The following is an 18500-nucleotide window of genomic DNA, read 5'->3' as shown; positions in this document are numbered from 1 at the left end:
GCAGGGAAGCGGGAGGCTAGAGAGTGTGGAGGTGGGGGTGGAGGAGAAAGGAGAGACTCCTCCCAAACATGTTCCTGTTTTTTTTTTTTTTTTTCTCTGTGGTATGACAGGCCCTGCCTCCCTGCTGGTTGTGATTTCTGGCTCCAGGCTGAGCCGGGGAAGGGACAGTGGGATGGGCCAGGACAGGTGGCCTTGATATGTGATGCTTGTCCCCTGACCACTCAGTCCTCACTTTTAGAACGGTTTCCAGAAGTGATGGGAAGGGGTGGGCAGGGCAGCTAAATATAGTCCTGGGGCCAGGGCTCAGTCTGGGAGGGTCTGTCCATTATTCACTGTGTGCCTTCCCGGTGGTGTCCACTGTTAGCTGCCCCTGTGAGTTCCCGTCCTTGCTCTGAGTTTGCGGCTTGCCCCTTGCTTGTCTTCAGACACAGCTTTGACACCCTGTAAGGTTAGGCCTGACCTTGACGGGGCCTCCTGGGAGTCTCTTTTTGCCCAAGATCTCCATCCAGACCTGTGAGTCCTATGGGTCCTCGGGAGGCCTGGAGATGTGGGGGAGGGGAGGGCTGGGGATCCTGGAGAGGTGAGTGAAAGAATGGTAGGGCCTGGGGGCTCTGGGGAATTTGGGGCTGGGGCTGAGGCCTGGGGTTAAGACAGGGAAGGACAGTGGGTAAGACTGCAACCGGAACTCGGGTTTAGGACCTGGGATTGAGACAAGGTCCCTCTTAGAAGCAATTTTGGGGGCTGAAGCTGAGAAATGCAGCTGAGGCTGCTTTGGGGATTGAAACTGAGTCCCTCTTCCCCCTTGCCCAGAACTAGACTCCTTTTGTGTATGAGATGTGGGGTCTTTATAGGCTGGGGATCCCCCCTGTCTGGGTCTGGGGCCGGGCCTATCTCGCGGCTCCGCGGAGCCTCCCTGACTGACCCCTCCTCTCCTCAGGTCCGTCATGTCGGCCGCGCCCGGTCTCCTGCACCAGGAGCTGTCCTGCCCGCTGTGCCTGCAGCTGTTTGACGCGCCTGTGACGGCCGAGTGTGGCCACAGCTTCTGCCGAGCCTGCCTGAGCCGCGTGGCGGGGGAGCCGGCGGCGGACGGCACTGTGCCCTGCCCGTGCTGCCAGGCACTCACGCGGCCACAGGCGCTCAGCACCAACCTGCAGCTGGCGCGCCTGGTGGAGGGGCTGGCGCAGGTGCCGCAGGGCCACTGCGAGGAGCACCTAGACCCGCTCAGCATCTACTGCGAGCAGGACCGCGCGCTCGTGTGCGGCGTGTGCGCCTCGCTCGGTTCGCACCGCGGCCACCGCCTGCTCCCCGCCGCCGAAGCCCATGCGCGCCTCAAGGTGCGGGGCTCCGGAGGCCTCAGGCGGCAGTGGGGGGCGGTGGCGGGGACCGGGGTGGGACGAGGTTGTTGGCTGGAGCGGAGTTTGGCCGATCTGGAGGTCACTGCATTGACCTGGATTCTGAGCTTCAGTGCCCAGGGCGCCTGGAGTTTCGGGGGACGCGGGCGGGGCGAGGCCGCTCGGGAATGCGGGCCGAGGAGCTGAAGGCGGAGCCTGCCGGGGCCGAGCCAGGAGCCTGGAGGAGGCGCTCAGGGGCTGCGGCCCAAACGTAGATTTTCCGGGTTTAGCTACGGGAGCGCGCCCAGAGACGCGGGGGCCACCGCCTCCAAGCAGAGTTGGGTGGAGGCCCGGGAGGAAATGACTAGATGGGCGGGGCTTGGGGCCAGGTCAGGCGGCTGGGGGCCTCCGGCTGAGGCGGCTAGGCTGCTTCGCCTACGTTCTCCTCGGAGCTGCAAAACTTGTGCGGGCCTAAGGGTCACAATATCTGGCGGGGAGGGCAACGCAGATCTGTGCGCAGGCCCCCTTTGGCACCGAGATCCCAAACCAGGTTGTTTTTCTAGATGGAGCTGGAAGTCTTGAACGCTTCCAGAGCCCACACACAATTGTGGGCACCCCAAGGTTTGCAATTGCCACGGGTGCCCAGAAAAGACACCCAGACATTAGCAAACAGAGACGCAGGCTCACGCTGGTTGGTCCATGGCAGACGTGTGCCACATCTGAGGGCATGTAGCTGAGGGAGAGTGTGTGTCTACACAGGCCCCTCAAGGTGTCATGAAGCATTTGTTGGGCTGTGGAAGAATAAAGGACAGCTGTGGGGAGATGGAAGAGGCGGGTTCTGGAGGCAGGCAGCGGTCCTTGCTCCCCCGCAGTGAAGCTGCCATTGTCTTCTCTTGAATGAGGAGTTGGGTGGGATTCTGCGGATTATCTTTGCCCACAAACATCAGCATTGCACTGCAGCGATTCTGCTTGGTCCCCAGACGACGACGACTTCCTCTTCCTCCTCCTCCTCCTCCTCCTCTTGTTGTTGTTGTTGTTGTTCTTCTTCTTCTTCTTCTTCTTCTTCTTCTTCTTCTTCTTCCTCCTTCTCCTCCCCCTCTCCCTCCCCCTCCTCCTCCTCTTCCTCCTCCTCCTCCTTCTATGTTTATTTTTCAGACAGAGAGAGAGAAGCAGGGGGTGGGCGTGGGGGTGGGGGTGGGCACAGTATCCAAAGCTGGCAGGCTCTGTGCTGACAGTAGAGTGCCTCATGCAGGGCTCAACCCATAAACCTGAGATCATGACCTGAGCAGAAGTCTAACGCTTAACTGACTGAGCCACTCATGCACCCCAGGCCCCCAGACTTCTAAAAAGGGTAGACCACCTCCTCAGGCTGATATTTGAGGCTTCCAGACTCCTCCAGGGAACCAGCCTCACCATTCCTCCAGCTCCTGCCTTGCCCAGTTCTGTTCAGTGCTGACTGGTGGTCCCCTAGATCAGTGCAGGAACTTCCTCTTCCCAGGAGCCTTCCTAATCCAGGCTCACCTTTGCTGTTAACCCCAGAACTCCCAATCTGGTCGAGAGAGAGAGAGAGAGGGAGAGAGAGATCTGCAAAGAGAGAATAGAGAGAGAGGGAGAGAGAGAGAGATCTGCAAAGAGAGAATAGAGTCTGCGAAATGGAACAGAGCACCAGGTGACCCAGGAGCCTCGAAGGGGCAGGTGGGGCAGGATACATTCCTGCCAGGGTATGCCCTGGCTGCGTGGAGGGGCTGGCAGGAATTCTGAAGAAGGGACGCCAGGAAGAAGTCTGAAGGAGGAGGGAGACAGGAAGGCCGGGGCGTGGCTGAATGCCTGGGTCCCTGGCGACGAAGAGGGACTGGGTCCACAGACCATGTGTCCTCAGGACTCAAGAGTGGTCGAATGGGATCTGCCGGGACTCACGCCATCCCCTGAAACCTTGCGGTCTCTTCTTGCTTACCGATGTCGTGCAGCAGGACTGCCTTGAGCTCACAGTCCTCGTGGCAGAGGGTGTCCAGCTTGTAGGTGAGATCACAGCACGTCGAGGCCCAGCGGCCCAGCGACCTGGGTGGGATGTTCTGAAAGCCTTCTGGGAGCGGCTCCTCCCCTCGCTTCAGTTTGAACTTCTTGAGCACATCGGGAGTCAGGGGTTCTGGTCGCACTTCTGCCTCATGGCTTAGCCTTGCCGCCTCTGAACCTCTGACGGCTCCATGATGAGAGCCACCAGGCCCTCTCTGTCCTGTGCAGGCAGGGCCGTTGCCCAGGAGGGCGTCCCAGGAAGGAGACGGACCTGGCGCCTGGCCAGGTGACCATGGTCTCCATGGTCCAATCCTGGGGCTACCGCCAGCCGTGGACTCATGGGCAGATAGAGCCTAGACAGTCTCTCAGTTTCCCTTAGGGGGAGTGGGGAGAAGGCCGCCAATTTGTCATAACCACAGGTGAGGTGAGGGTGACTGCTCACATTCTGCAAAAGAGGAAACTGAGGCTGGAAGCCATGGAAGCAGGACTGGAGCCGTCAGATTCTCCTTGTGGAGAAGAATGACTTTGGCTGGAGCTATTAGGAGTTTCCCTACACTTGCGTTTCAGCACTCACCAACTGACAGACCTACAGATGTGTTTAATTGGCTGATATGGCAGACTTTTTTTTTTTTTTTTTGTAACATTTGTCCCCCAAGGTGGGGCTGGACTTCACGACCCTGGAGATCCAAGAGTCTCATGATCTATTGACTGAGACAGCCGGGTGCCCCAACGCAGCAGACATTTTTATTAAATTGCCACAGCCCTCAGGTGTGCAGGAAGGCCGATTGGGGTGTTTTGCTAATGTTCTGCTTTTAAGGATAGGGTAAAGCCCAGGGAGAGGGGGAGGCCGTATTTCTTCTTCATACAACCTACACTCACCCTGTGAAGCCTGCTGTGTGCCACCACTGTACCCCTGTTTGGTGGAGGACCCCACATTTGTGTTTGCACTCTCACAGAGACCTGTGCTAGAGGTGCTGACTGCTGAGGGGGTGGGATCAGGGAAGGCAAGGCCATGGGGAACTTCCTTAAATACACAATGGGAGGGTAAGCATTCTAGACACTGGCAAGATCTGCACATGAGTTTGGGGAATGGTAAGATGTCAGCCTGGCTGGAGGAGGAGCTGGCATTGAGGCTGAGCCAGAGATGGCAGGTTTAGGGTGGGAGGTGAGGGTTTGGTTGGGGGGGCGGCGACAGCAGCATCACTTCTTTATGCCTCATCCCCCCTCAGACGCAGCTGCCACAGCAGAAGATGCAGTTGCAGGAGGCGTGTATGCGCAAGGAGAAGAGTGTGGCTGTGCTGGAACATCAGCTGTTGGAGGTGGAGGTGAGGGGCTCAGCATGGCAGACCCTGGGGACTGGGCATCCAGGCTGGGCGTCCCAGCCAAGGGATTTTGCCTGTCTGCTCCCACAGGAGACAGTGCGTCAGTTCCGGGGGGCTGTCGGGGAGCAGCTGGGCAAGATGCGGGTGTTCCTGGCTGCACTGGAGGGCTCCTTGGACCGTGAGGCAGAGCGCGTGCGGGGTGAGGCAGGGGTTGCCTTGCGGCGGGAGCTGGGGAGCCTGAACTCCTACCTGGAGCAGTTACGGCAGATGGAGAAGGTGCTGGAGGAGGTGGCGGACAAGCCACAGACTGAGTTCCTCATGGTGAGCACTGGATGACCTTCCCTTTCTGCCTCTCAACCAGAGTTCAGGACCCAGAGAGGGACAGGGACAGAGTCAGGGTCATGCATCAAGGAGGGGTGGGCCCCAGGACTGCTGTTATGGTTGTTTAGGCTAGACGCTGCACAGACACTGAGTCTTAGTGGGCGCCTTTCCTGTCATAGACATTGGAGGTTTGTGTATTTATTTGGATAATCTTCTACCAGGTGGAATCGGTTTCTTCTTTTTTAAATTTTTTAATGTTTATTTATTTTTGAGAGAGACAGAGAGAGATAGAGAGAGAGAGAAAGAGAGGAGGCACAGAAAGAGAGGGAGACACAGAATCTGAAGCAGGCTCCAGGCTCTGAGCTGTCAGCACAGAGCCCGACGCGGGGCTTGAACTCACAGACTGCGAGATCATGACCTGAGCCGAAGTTGGTCGCCTAACCAACTGAGCCACTCAGGCGCCCGGGAATTGGTTTCTTGAAGAAGGCGGGGTACATTTTTTTAATTCACACAGAGGTAAAGGGCTAGGGTTGGCTTCGAATTCTGGGTTTCTTTGGGCTTTTCTGAGTCTTCCTGACACCACACTCAGCATTCCTGCTGGTCCACCCATTCTCATAAGTCTCCAGTGTCTCCCCTGCCTGCTTCACCTCCGTTCTCTTTTTCTCTCTTTCTAGAAATACTGCCTGGTGACCAGCAGGTGAGACCAACTTGGCTCTTTCCCTTTTCCCAAATTGCCCTAGTCTTCAGGGACACTGGCCGGCCAACCCTCTAACCACGGGAAGCTCACACACCCCCATTCTGTCCACCTTGATCTCCCTGCATTTGCGTTGAGCACAGAAAGGAACCTGACCTGGTCCTTCTCCTCAGGCACCTCCCAGACTGGCGCTGGGGCAGATGTGGGCAGGGACACAGCTTAGTGCTGTGTGGCAGGAAAGGGGTGGCCGGGGAAGGCTTCCCAGTAGAGTGCACATTTGGTGGGCCACTGGAGGAATGACAAGGAGAGGTGAAGAGCTGGGGGAAGAGGTGCTACAGGCAGAGGGAACAGCAGGTGCCACGACTGGTAAGAGGGAGAGAAGACAAAGTCGCTGTGGTAGATGGGAGCAGACTGAAGGGCTGAGGAGTGTGGACCTTATGCCAACAAAAGGTTCTTCTAAAAAAAAAAATTATGGTATAATATGCATGATATAAAATTTTCCATTTTAACTATTTTTTCTTTTTAGTGTACATTTTAATTTCAGCGGCATTAAGTATGTTGCCACCACCTCTCTCCAGAACACTTTTGTCTTTCCAAACTGAAACTCTGACAGAGTGTTAGGGCAGGGTATGATGCAGGAGAGATCCTGGGACTCCACACCATGGCCCCTGTCCTCCTCTCTTTGGGATAACATCTTTTGTCCCCCTCACCCCCACCCCATGCCTCCTCCAGGAAGTCCCCCCACAGACATCTCCCCCCACCTTTCCCTCCCCACTCCAGGCTACAGAAGATCCTGGCGGAATCACCACCGCCTGCCCGGCTGGATATCCAGCTTCCTGTCATCTCAGACGACTTCAAATTCCAGGTGTGGAGGAAGATGTTCCGGGCTCTGATGCCAGGTACTGGGAGGTGCTATCTCCGGGTTTCTGTTTGTAACTGTGTGGTTGAGGGGAGGCTCCAGCTACACACAGAGAAGCCTCAGTCCCATCTTGGGGAAGTCATCAAAGAAGGTACCCATTGCCCCGTTACTTCTGGGGTTTCCCCTGAACCCTCGTAACATGTGCTCAGAGAAGGAACTTTGAGGGCATGGGGTTTACGGGTGGGTGACTGACATGGGGAGGACTCTGCCTACTAAAAAGCTGCTGCTGCTGGCAAGGAGGGGAGGCTAGGGCTGGGGGTTGAGTCTTGGTGATCCCTGGTCAGTTCCTGCCCCTTCTGGACAGTGGAGATGATAATCCCTGCTAGTTGGAGGCTGAGGATCTGCATTGCTGGCACCCTGGGGGACTGGCCAGGGCCAGACACTGACTCTGGTGGCCTGTGGCTGGGGAGGCCCAAGGGCTCTCTGCTTCCTTTCCGTGAGAGCCAGATTGCTGTGAGGTGCCATAGATTGTAGAACTCCAGGACTCATATACATGGCTGGCTCAGCCCTAACTGCCTTGAGGGGAAGTGGGAATGGAGGCGGGTTCTGTTTTATCCAAGGCAAGACTAAGGCCCACAGACTGGCTCAAGACTGACTGAAGTCACACAGCTGGGTGAGGTGGGGACTGACCTAGGACCAGGCTTCCTGACTCTCTCCTGCTTTGTGACCTGGGCCTCAGATACTGACTTAAATGCCTTGCATCCACATACTGACTTAAATGCCTTCCTACTGTGGAGGAAGTCAGTTATGGCTTTGTTTTTCAGCTGAGCAGACTGAAGCTCAGAGAGGTACAGTCTTTGGCCCAGGCCAGAAGCAGAGAGGAAGGGGCTCACTAACCAAAGATATTGGGGGGATTAGAGCAGACAGGCCCCTAAATTGGTTGGGAGAAGCTCACAGGAGGCAAACATGTAAGGGTCTGACCACTCTTCCCCTGGCAGCTATGAAGGAACTGACCTTTGACCCGAGCACGGCCCACCCGAGCTTGGTGGTGTCTCCCTCCGGCCGCCGCGTGGAGTGCTTGGACCAGAAGGCGCCCCCGGCCGGAGAGGACCCGTGCCAGTTCGACAAGGCCGTGGCGGTGGTGGCACACCAGCTGCTGTCTGATGGCGAGCACTACTGGGAGGTGGAAGTGGGCGATAAGCCACGCTGGGCACTAGGCGTGATCTTGGCCCAGGCCAGCCGCCGAGGCCGGCTGCACGCTGTGCCCTCGCAGGGCCTCTGGCTGCTGGGGCTGCGCGAAGGCAAGATCCTGGAGGCGCATGTTGAAGCCAAGGAACCGCGGGCGCTGCGCACCCCGGAGAGGCGGCCGTTGCGCATTGGGATCTACCTGAGCTTTGGCGATGGCATCCTCTCCTTTTATGATGCCAGCAACGCTGATGCCCTTGAGCAGCTCTTTGCTTTCCACGAGCGCCTGCCCGGGCCTGTGTACCCCTTCTTTGACGTGTGCTGGCACGACAAGGGCAAAAATGCTCAGCCGCTGCTGCTTGTGGGGCCTGATGGTGAGGAGGCCTGAGCTGCCTGCCAGATTGGGGAGGGGCGCAGGGTCCTGCAGGCCTGGAAGGAGATGGGTGGGCAGGGGACAGGTTGCGAGGGCTGAAGGCAGGGCCAAGGGGGTTGGGGACTGGGAACTCGGGACTCCAAAATTTCTGAGAAGTTAAGGGTTTCAGGGGCTGGGTGGCTGTGGGGAAGGAAGATCTAAAGTCAGGTCAGTGAGGAAATTCTAGTTTGGGAACCAGGAAGCCCAAGGATTCCAGGAAGAAATTGAAGTTCAGGGGAGGAGTGAAAAGGGCAGGAATATGGGGGAAGGGGGACTGAAGAACTCTGTAGAGCAAGGAGCCCCTCACATTCACCTCACATTCCCCTCCTTCTTGGTGGCCTTGGGGCAGGGGTTCCAGATTCACCATACAGAAAGATCTTTCACTTAGTGGTTCTCCAACTTGGCCAGGCATCAAAACCACATTTTCAAAGCATGTAACAGTGACTTGTTAAAGCAGAGTGTTGAGTTTCTGGTTCACTAGGTCTGGGGGCAGACCAAAATTTAGTTTTTGTATCGAGTTCCTAGGGTGATGCTCTTGCTGCAGGTTACAAGTGGGGTCACCTGGAGAACTGCTGACTTAAGACACTGGTCTGTTCAATCAGCTTCCGTTATACGGAGTCAGTTATCGATAACTATTAGCTCTCAGGCATAGGAAAACCACAATATATTCCTCTGGAGATCAACAGCCATTTGAAAACTGCCAGAGCCCATGCGAGTGAATAAACTGATCCCCAACTATTTCTCTCTGCCTCTGGAATATATTTACTGAGTGTCTTGGACGTTGAAGAAATACCCCAAGTTGCCAACCAAGAGGAAAAGCCTGATGTTAACTCCAGCCTGGGCCCTGCTGCTTGTGGAGAATAGAAAGCTATTCCCCTATCCCTCCACCCATTGGCCCCTCACTGCTTACTTCCTGGTTCACACATTCTTTGGTTTTAGCTCAAAGGCCCATTTCTTGGACTCTGTAGTAACCACTGACGCCCAGAGAGTCCCTCTTACTTGGAGAGGCCTTGGGGGACTCAGGCAGGTGGGATTAGAGGCTACTGCCCCTCCTGTCATGAGAGAAGTTGATGGTGTGGGGCCATTTGCTCTCCCAGGTCAGGGATGCTGCTGCTGATGTGTGAAAGGGCCTGGGGAGTCCTGGAAACTGGTGCCAATATGGGAATTTTCTTGGGGGTTAGAGAGAAAAGAAAGTGGGTAGGATAAGGGAGGCCTCAAGGTCTGGCTGTGTCTCCCAGAGGAATAGGTCTGGGGGGAAAGGATTAATTTGAGAAGTTGTTTCATGATAGAAAGTAAAATAAAAGGGTTAGTTGGTTGTGAAATCCAGTGGCATTAATAGAGATGATTATATTCAGACTCTTTCCCCATTAAATCTGTGTGAAAGACAAATGACCTATCGCCAGGCCTAGTAACCTCCTTATTGTCCACCTGGCTTTCATTCTTGACCCATTTAATATTTCTTTAATTTTTTTTAACGTTTATTTATTTTTGAGACAGAGAGAGACAGAGCATGAACGGGGGAGGGTCAGAGAGAGACACACACAGAATCCGAAGCAGGCTCCAGGCTCTGAGCTGTCAGCACAGAGCCTGACACGGGGCTCAAACTCACCGACCACGAGATCATGACCTGAGCCGAAGTCGGACGCCCAACCGACTGAGTCACCCAGGCGCCCCGACCCATTTAATCTTTCTAAAAACACAAACGTTGTCCTATGATCCAGTTGCTCAAAACTTTCAAAAACTCCTTGCTGCCTGCAAGAAAAAGCCCTAGATATTTGGCCCTGCATCTGAGATACCCTGCTATTCTCCAGCCTCATCTTGTGCCACTTTCCTGCATCCATCTTCACTCTGGCCCTACTGAACTCCTGGGGTCCCTGCAGCACCAAAGCACACAACTATATGTTAGGAATGCCTTTTGCCTCTCACTCACCCTACAGGAATTTCCCCCAAACCACCTTCTCCTATCCTCTCTTGACCTCAGCACATCTTTGCAAGGTGCATTCCATTGCACTCCCTGTCATGAGCTGGTGATGTCCAAGAGCCCAAAGCCACTTTCTGAGGAATTGGGTACTTTGAGAAACAGATGTCAAGACAGCATTAAATGTGCAAGGATTTTATGAAGGAAGATGCCCATGTGGGAGCAAATGGGGCTGTCAGATTGTGATGCCAGTCTGACCCTGAGTGAAGGAGAGACAGCAGGAAGGTTGGGTGGCAGTGTCCTCAGTAGTTGTGGGGGTTTCTCTACAAGCCACCTGTGCAAGGAGGCTGCGTGTGCTCAGAAGGGGCCTGCCTTTGTGTCCCTGCCATGCTCTGTTACCGCCGGGAGCAGCCTGTGGGATGGCTGTCACAGCTCTTCAGCTGCTGCCCTCAGTCTTTGCTCCCCTTTGTTGGAGTTCTATCAGGAAAATTTCTTTTCACACCCTTCACAGGTTCCTTCTACATAAAGTTACCCTGGCTTGAGCTTGTGCATTGAGGGAAGTGACCTTGTGACATGGTCTGTGGCTGCCTGAGTGAGAGAGGGGTTCCCCGAGGCAAAGGCTGTCATGATGGGGCAAGTTTGTGGGAAACTTTGCCTAGTTAGAACGTTCCTTTTTGAGTGGTGGCCACCTGACCCATCCAGAATCTCCCTGGTGATGTTGGAAGGTAAAGTGGGAAACCAGAACTGGGTCCCCCCGGCACTTGTGTCTCAAAAGATCAGAATCTTCTCCTTTAGTACTCCCTGCTCATGGAGACTCTGGAAATCCAGAGCAACTGGCTGCTGAGAGGTTTCCTGAGCCTCGTGACTTCTTGTGTACAAGAACAAACTGGCACCCGTCAAGGCCATGCTAGACTGCAAGCAAAACCCTTTATCAAGAGCTTGTTACTTGATATGTGTCCTCACAGCACTAGGCTTCACAATGACAAATGCCTGACCAGGCTCTGTTGCCTCTTTCCCCGAAGTTCAAGTAACCCCTGGGAACATGATGATATACCATGAAAGACCCAAATCGACAGGTACATGATGAATCTTGGAGTATCAACTTTACACCAAGATTATTATTCTTTTTTTAAAAAAATGTTTATTTATTTTTGAGAGAGAGAGAGAGAGAGAGAGAGAGAGAGGGAGAGAGGCAGAGAGAGAGGGAGACACAATCTGAAGTAGACTCCAGACTCTCAGCTGTCAGCACAGAGCCTGACACAGGGCTTGAACTCACGGATGGTGAGATCGTGACCTGAGCCTAAGTCAGACGCTTAATCGCCTAAGCCACCCAGGTGCGCCAAGATTATTATTATTCTTGGTATGGTGGTGGTGAGAAAGTTGTGTAATTTAACCAATAAGTAAACATTGCAGACATCATATATAAAATGTGCAGACACATATAAAACAAACATATATATACTTCTATTCTCAAGTTAGTTAACATACAGTATAGTCTTGGCTTCAGGAATAGGATCCAGTGATTCATCACTTACATACAACACCCAGTGCTCATCCCAACAAGCACCCTCCTTTTTTTTTTAGTATATGTGCTGCCAAAGCCAGCACCCAAGAAGTGCCCTCCTTAATGCCCATCATCCAATTCTCCACCATCAACCCTCAGTTTGTCCTCTGTATTTAAGAGTCTTTTATGTTTTGCCTCCCTCTCTGTTTTTATCTTATTTTTCCTTCCCTTCCCCTATGCTCACCTGTTAAGTTTCTCAAATAAAACAAACATATTATGGAGTACAGAATTGACATGAATTTTTGAGATTAAATAAGAGATATTCACAAACTTTTGCATTTGTACTGGCTGTTGGGATCTAGATCCTCAGGGATGTGAATTCTTAAAATTATTTTTAAAAATTAAAAAAAAATAATGCACAAATATACTTAAGAGTATCTTACAGACAAGGGGAGATTTCTTCAACCATGTTCCCCTCCCCTCCCCATTCCTAATTACTTCTCTTCCTCCCTCATTAGAAATAATGTCTGTTGTCAATTTGGTGAGTAGTTTTCCAGGATTTCCTGTACATATATATGTTTCACAGAAAATATACAGTATTATGCTATTCTTTCTATATAAATGATGTTATATTCTACATGAATATGACATTTTTTAAATTTTAGAATGAGAGCACAAACAGGGGAGAAGGGCAGAGAGAGAGAGAATCTTTAGCAGGCTCCATACTCAGCACGGAGACCAATTTGGGGCTCGATCCCATGACCCTAGGATCATGACCTGAGCTGAAATCAAGAGTCAGATGCTCAACTGACTGAGTCACCCAGGTGCCCCATGTCTGCAGCTATTTTTAGAATGTGGAGCAGTGTTTCAAACACATGCTGTGCTTAGCTTCGGGGCTTTAAACAAAAACTGTACTAATTTACACTCTAAACAGCATCATGTGAGATATAGCTTCCCTAAATTTTCTCCAGCACTCAATATTCTCAAACTCAAATTCTTTTTTCTTTTTTGCCAATGTGTTGGGAAATAGATAAATAGTATCCCATTTTTCTTTTACTCTAATTTACATATTTCTCATTATATCCACTTATTGACCAGTTATAGTTTCTCTTACAAATTGCCTATTCAGGGTGCCTGGGTGGCTCAGTTAAACGTCCAACTCTTGGGGCGCCTGGGTGGCGCTGTCGGTTAAGCGTCCGACTTCAGCCAGGTCACGATCTCCCGGTCCGGGAGTTCGAGCCCCGCGTCAGGCTCTGGGCTGATGGCTCAGAGCCTGGAGCCTGTTTCCGATTCTGTGTCTCCCTCTCTCTCTGCCCCTCCCCCGTTCATGCTCTGTCTCTCTCTGTCCCAAAAATAAATAAACGTTGAAAAAAAATTAAAAAAAAAACGTCCAACTCTTGATTTCAGCTCAGGTAATGATCTTGCAGTTAATGAGTTGGAGCCTCACATCGGGCTTTGCCCTGATCCTGTGGAGCCTGCTTGGGATTCACTGTCTCCCTCTCTCTTTGCCACCACCCCCCCCAACTTGTGCTCTCTCTCTCAAAATAAATAAATTTAAAACATTGCCTGTTCATATCACTTGCTTATTTTTATTAATGAGTTATAGTGACTTTTTACGTATTCTGCATATTTATCCTTTGTCTACTACAGACATGTATAGTAAGTATTGTCTCCTAATCTGACAGCTTATCCTTTAACTTTATGGAGTTCTTTTTCGTGTGTGTGTGTGTGTGTGTGTGTGTGTGTGTGTGTGTTTTAATGTTTATTTATTTATTTATTTATTAAAAAAAATTTTTTTTTCAATCTTTATTTATTTTTGGGACAGAGAGAGACAGAGCATGAACGGGGGAGGGGCAGAGAGAGAGGGAGACACAGAATCGGAAACAGGCTCCAGGCTCTGAGCCATCAGCCCAGAGCCCGACGTGGGGCTCGAACTCACGGACCGTGAGATCGTGACCTGGCTGAAGTCGGACGCTTAACCGACTGCACCACCCAGGCGCCCCTATTTCTTTCTTTTTTTAATGTTTGTTTATATTTGAGAGAAAGAGAGAGAGAGAGAGAGAGAGCAAAGGCACAAGCAGAGGAGGGACAGGGAGAGAGGGGGGCAGATGATCCGAAGTGGGCTGTGTGTTGACAGTAGAGAACCCGATGTGGGGCTCGAACTCACCAACCGTTAGATCATGACAGCAGGTAAAGTCAGATGCTTAACCGACTGAGCCACCCAGGTGCCCCCTTGTACCTAAAATATTTCTAACTAGAGTTTGAACTTTGAAGCCTAACTTATTTAGAGCATCTCAATTCCTAATTTTTTTTTAAATGTTTTTATTTATTTTTGAGACAGAGAGACAGAGCACGAGCAGGGGAGGGGCAGAGAGAGGGAGACACAGAATCTGAAGCAGGCTCCAGGCTCTGAGCTGTCAGCACAGAGCCCAACATGGGGCTTGAACTCACGGACCATGAGATCATGACCTGAGCTGAAGTCGGATGCCTAACCGACTGAGCCACCCAGGTGCCCCTCAATTCCTAATTTTTGTTACAAAGGGAGTGCTTTAGAATTTATTAGTTTAATTTATTAAATTTAGTAATTTAATTACAGAGTGCTTTCAAATCTATAATGTTATCAGATCCTCTTGGAGGGCTGGAATTATGTCTCCATTGTGAGAAAACTGAAACTCTCAGTAGTTCCCAATGGTAATTGAATCATGCTGCCAAGCCTGAAGCCCTAGTCTGTTCCTTCCAAACTGTGGCCTCTTTTGGTATGGTCTCCTACACAGCCATTATTTAATCCCCATCTTAAAAGAATTCTGAAGAATTTGCCAGGAGGATGTGATAGGTACTTTGAGATTCTCAGATGGCACAAAAACAGACACATAGACTAATGGAATAGAATAGAAACCCCAGAACTAGACCCACAAACGTATGGCCAACTAATCTTTGACAAAGCAGGAAAGAACATCCAATAGAAAAAAAGACAGTCTCTTTAACAAATGGTGCTGGGAGAACTGGACAGCAACATGCAGAAGGTTGAAACTAGACCACTTTCTGACACCATTCACAAAAATAAACTCAAAATGGATAAAGGACCTGAATGTGAGACAGGAAACCATCAAAACCCTAGAGGAGAAAGCAGGAAAAGACCTCTCTGACCTCAGCCGTAGCAATCTCTTACTCGACACATCCCCAAAGGCAAGGGAATTAAAAGCAAAAATGAATTACTGGGACCTTATGAAGATAAAAAGCTTCTGCACAGCAAAGGAAACAACCAACAAAACTAAAAGGCACCCAATGGAATGGGAAAAGATATTTGCAAATGACATATCGGACAAAGGGCTAGTATCCAAAATCTATAAAGAGCTCACCAAACTCCACACCCGAAAAACAAATGACCCAGTGAAGAAATGGGCAGAAAACATGAATAGACATTTCTCTAAAGAAGACATCCGAGTGGCCAACAGGCACATGAAAAGATGCTCAACGTCGCTCCTCATCAGGGAAATACAAATCAAAACCACACTCAGATATCACCTCACGCCAGTCGGAGTGGCTAAAATGAACAAATCAGGAGACTATAGATGCTGGAGAGGATGTGGAGAAACGGGAACCCTCTTGCACTGTTGGTGGGAATGCAAACTGGTGTAGCCACTCTGGAAAACAGTGTGGAGGTTCCTCAGAAAATTAAAAATAGACCTACCCTATGACCCAGCAATAGCACTGCTAGGAATTTACCCAAGGGATACAGGAGTACTGATGCATAGGGGCACTTGTACCCCAATGTTCATAGCAGCACTCTCAACAATAGCCAAATTGTGGAAAGCGCCTAAATGTCCATCAACTGATGAATGGATAAAGAAATTGTGATTTCTATACACAATGGAATACTACGTGGCAATGAGAAAGAACGAAATATGGCCTTTTGTAGCAACGTGGATGGAACTGGAGAGTGTGATGCTAAGTGAAATAAGCCATACAGAGAAAGACAGATTCCATATGTTTTCACTCTTATGTGGATCCTGAGAAACTTAACAGAAACCCATGGGGGAGGGGAAGGAAAAAAGAAAAAAAAGAGGTTAGAGTGGGAGAGAGCCAAAGCATAAGAAACTCTTAAAAACTGAGAACAAACTGAGGGTTGATGCGGGGTGGGAGGGAGGGGAGGGTGAGTGATGGGTATTGAGGAGGGCACCTTTTGGGATGAGCACTGGGTGTTGTATGGAAACCAATCTGACAATAAATTTCATATATTGGAAAAATAAAATAAAATAAAATTAAATTAAAAAAAATAAAAAAATAAAAAATAAAAAAATTAAAAAGTTAAAAAAAAAAAGAATCAGCGTGCCAGTTAAAAAAAAAATACTGGCATCTTAATTGAGATTACTTTAAATCTATAAACTAGTTTTGAATAAATGACATTTTACAATTAAAAAAAAAAAAAAAGAGATTCTCAGAAGGAATACTGTGTTAGTAAAATTGAAGGTCATCATAGACAATCTAAGTTGTTGCTATTGTTTTTCTAGCTTTTTCCTGAGAGGAGATGCTGAGTAGAGAATTTAGCAAGGCTGGGTGGAGCTGGCCCTTTTAGGAAAGGACTTGAGAACTAGGAAACACCTCTTGCTTAGTTGCCCAAAGCCTGGCTGAATAGAAACAGCTCCATGGTGTAAATATATTTCCTTTTCCTTCAAATAATTGTGAAACTTTGTGAGATATAATAGTGAGGAGTTTTTAATGAAATGGGAAATATTCATGTTACCAGTGAGCAATGAGAAATAAAACATTGTATCAAACTATGTAACCACCATGGTTGCAATTATGAGAAAAAATTTCTCTGAAAAACAAACAAACAAACAAAAAGATGAAAGAAATACCAAAACATTCTTGGTGATTTAGTTTTTCTTCTTTTTATTTTTATTATTTATTTATTTATTTATTTTAATGTTTATTTATTTTTTAATTGAGACAGAGTGTGAGAGGGGGAGGGACAGAGAGAGGGAGACACAGAATCTGAAGCAGGCTCCAGGCTCTGAGCTGTCAACACAGAGATGACGTGGGGCTCAAACTCACCATGAGATCATGACCTAAGCTGAAGTTGGACGCTCAACCGACTAAGCCACCCAGGAGCCTCTGATTTTTCTTCTTTTTATTTCTCTGCAGTCTCCCCATTTCTGTTAGTGTGCAGGTGCCATCTGAATGTCTACGAAGTGGAGGAATGAGGGCTCAGAGACAGAACGATGGGACTGCTCTCTTAGGAGCGTTGTTTGTTAGGTGGGGACTATCAGTGTTGTTTTCTCTTTCAAACCAATGAAGATACTGATACTCAGAGAAGGTAACACAGATAGCAAGTGGCAAAGCTGATTCGAACTCAGAGCTGGTTTACTGCTCAAGGATATGAAGTAAGTTCTGTCTCTGGTAGGGATGGTCTACCAATTATAAGTTGGTTTTACTGGGACAAACTTGGCATTCATCAGTGACTGACACATGAGAATGTTATTTTCTTTTTGGTGCTTCCATAATCCTGCTGATTCAGGTCAGAAGAAAGTCTCCATTTGGGATTTAGCACCTCTCTGACACTCTCTTACACCTTAGCACTTCTCTGACACTCATTTTTGTAACAGAAAGAACACATCTTAGGCTCAGACCCTTTAAAAGCAAAATCTTCTAGGAATTTAATTTTTTTTGTATTTATTATATTTATATTTTATCATTACCTTCTATTCTTAAACAAGTGATACTGGTTTTTAGTTATAGTTTTGATATAACATTAACTTCTAAAATATATGTATTAGAGGGGTACCTGGCTGGCTCAGTCTATAGAGCATGTGATTCTTGATCCCAGGGTTGTTGAGTTCGAGCCCCATGTTGGGTGTAGAGAGATTACTTAAAAATAAAATCTTAGGGGTGCCTGGGTGGTTCAGTCGGTTAAGCATTTGACTCTTGATTTTGGCTCAAGTCATGATCTCACAGTTTGTGAGAAGGAACCCTGAGTTGGGCTCTGTGCTGACAGCATGGAACCTGCTTGGGATTCTCTCTCTTCCTTTCTCTTTGCCTCTCTCCTGCTTGCATGCACCTGCTCTCTCTTTCTTTCTCTTTCTCTTGTTCAAAATAAATAAATGAACTTAAAAAATACAATGTTAAAAAAACATGTATTAGAGAAAATACACATATGCACACTTGTATAGTCCAAGATTTTCTTGGGAAGGAGATATAAGAAACTGGTACTATGGTTTTGGGAGGACTGGGAGGGAAACTTTTCACTGTGTACATTATTGTACCTTTTGAATCTTGAACGATATGAATATATTATGTACTAAAAATACAATTTTTGTTTAAAAACAGAAATTAACATGGAAAAAGGAAATTTAAGTAAAAATGAGTCTATTAAAATGTATTAATTTACATTTATCATGATGAGCACTGAGTAATGTATAGAATTGTTGAATCATTATATTGTACTCTTGACACTAATGTAATACTATATGTTATTTATACTTGAATAAAAAAATAAATTAAAAGTAAGAAGGTGGGTGGGGGATGGGCTAAATGGGTGATAGGTACTAAGGAGGGCACTTGGGATGAGCTCTGGGTATTGTATGTAAGTGATGAATCACTAAATTCTATTCCTGAAACCATTATTACACTATATGTTAAATAATTTGGATTTAAATAACATTAAAAAAGTATGAACAAATAAATTAAAAAGTATATTAATTAAATAGTACTGGTGGTAATGTGGGTATGACAAGGATAAAGAGGACATGTGGCTTGTGGCAAAAATTGTGAAGGTAGTATGTGAATAAATGAAATCTGGAAAACACTACTTAAAGGATTTGAAATATTTTGGCAAGTTCTCTTTCAAGTAGAGGTGGCCATGTGGGTGGAAAGTCCATGGTGATGACTATGTGTTGGGGGAACAGGTCATCTTTCCTCTCCGGGTCTCAGTCTCATCTGTA

At 48.8% G+C, this 18500-nt stretch overlaps 1 protein-coding gene across 2 annotated transcripts; it reads left to right on the top strand.

Moving 5' to 3' along the window:
- The first annotated feature begins 246 nt into the window (after positions 1-246).
- TRIM72 (tripartite motif containing 72) lies at positions 247-8875 on the top strand. Of its 2 annotated transcripts, none has more exons than XM_045460231.1 (7): positions 247-513; positions 938-1334; positions 4574-4669; positions 4757-4987; positions 5662-5684; positions 6462-6580; positions 7539-8875. In XM_045460231.1, the coding sequence occupies exons 2-7, from the start codon at positions 945-947 to the stop codon at positions 8111-8113; spliced, it is 1434 nt and encodes a 477-aa protein (XP_045316187.1). In that variant the 5' UTR covers positions 247-513; positions 938-944; the 3' UTR covers positions 8114-8875. The 2 variants fall into 2 exon arrangements, with proteins under 2 accessions (XP_045316187.1, XP_045316188.1); XM_045460232.1 differs by having other exon boundaries at positions 250-372.
- The last annotated feature ends 9625 nt before the right edge of the window (positions 8876-18500 follow it).

Source organism: Leopardus geoffroyi, chromosome E3 (genome assembly GCF_018350155.1).
Source record: "Leopardus geoffroyi isolate Oge1 chromosome E3, O.geoffroyi_Oge1_pat1.0, whole genome shotgun sequence".
NCBI lineage: Eukaryota > Metazoa > Chordata > Mammalia > Carnivora > Felidae > Leopardus > Leopardus geoffroyi.
This window is presented reverse-complemented; position numbering and strand designations above follow the sequence as displayed.

Coding starts and splice junctions, on each gene's coding strand:
- TRIM72 (XM_045460231.1), top strand. CDS start 945: ATGTCGGCCGCGCCCGGTCTCCTGCACCAGGAGCTGTCCTGCCCGCTG. Junction 4,988..5,661: donor CACAGACTGAGTTCCTCATG/GTGAGCACTGGA, acceptor CTCTCTTTCTAG/AAATACTGCCTGGTGACCAG. Junction 5,685..6,461: donor TACTGCCTGGTGACCAGCAG/GTGAGACCAACT, acceptor TCCCCACTCCAG/GCTACAGAAGATCCTGGCGG.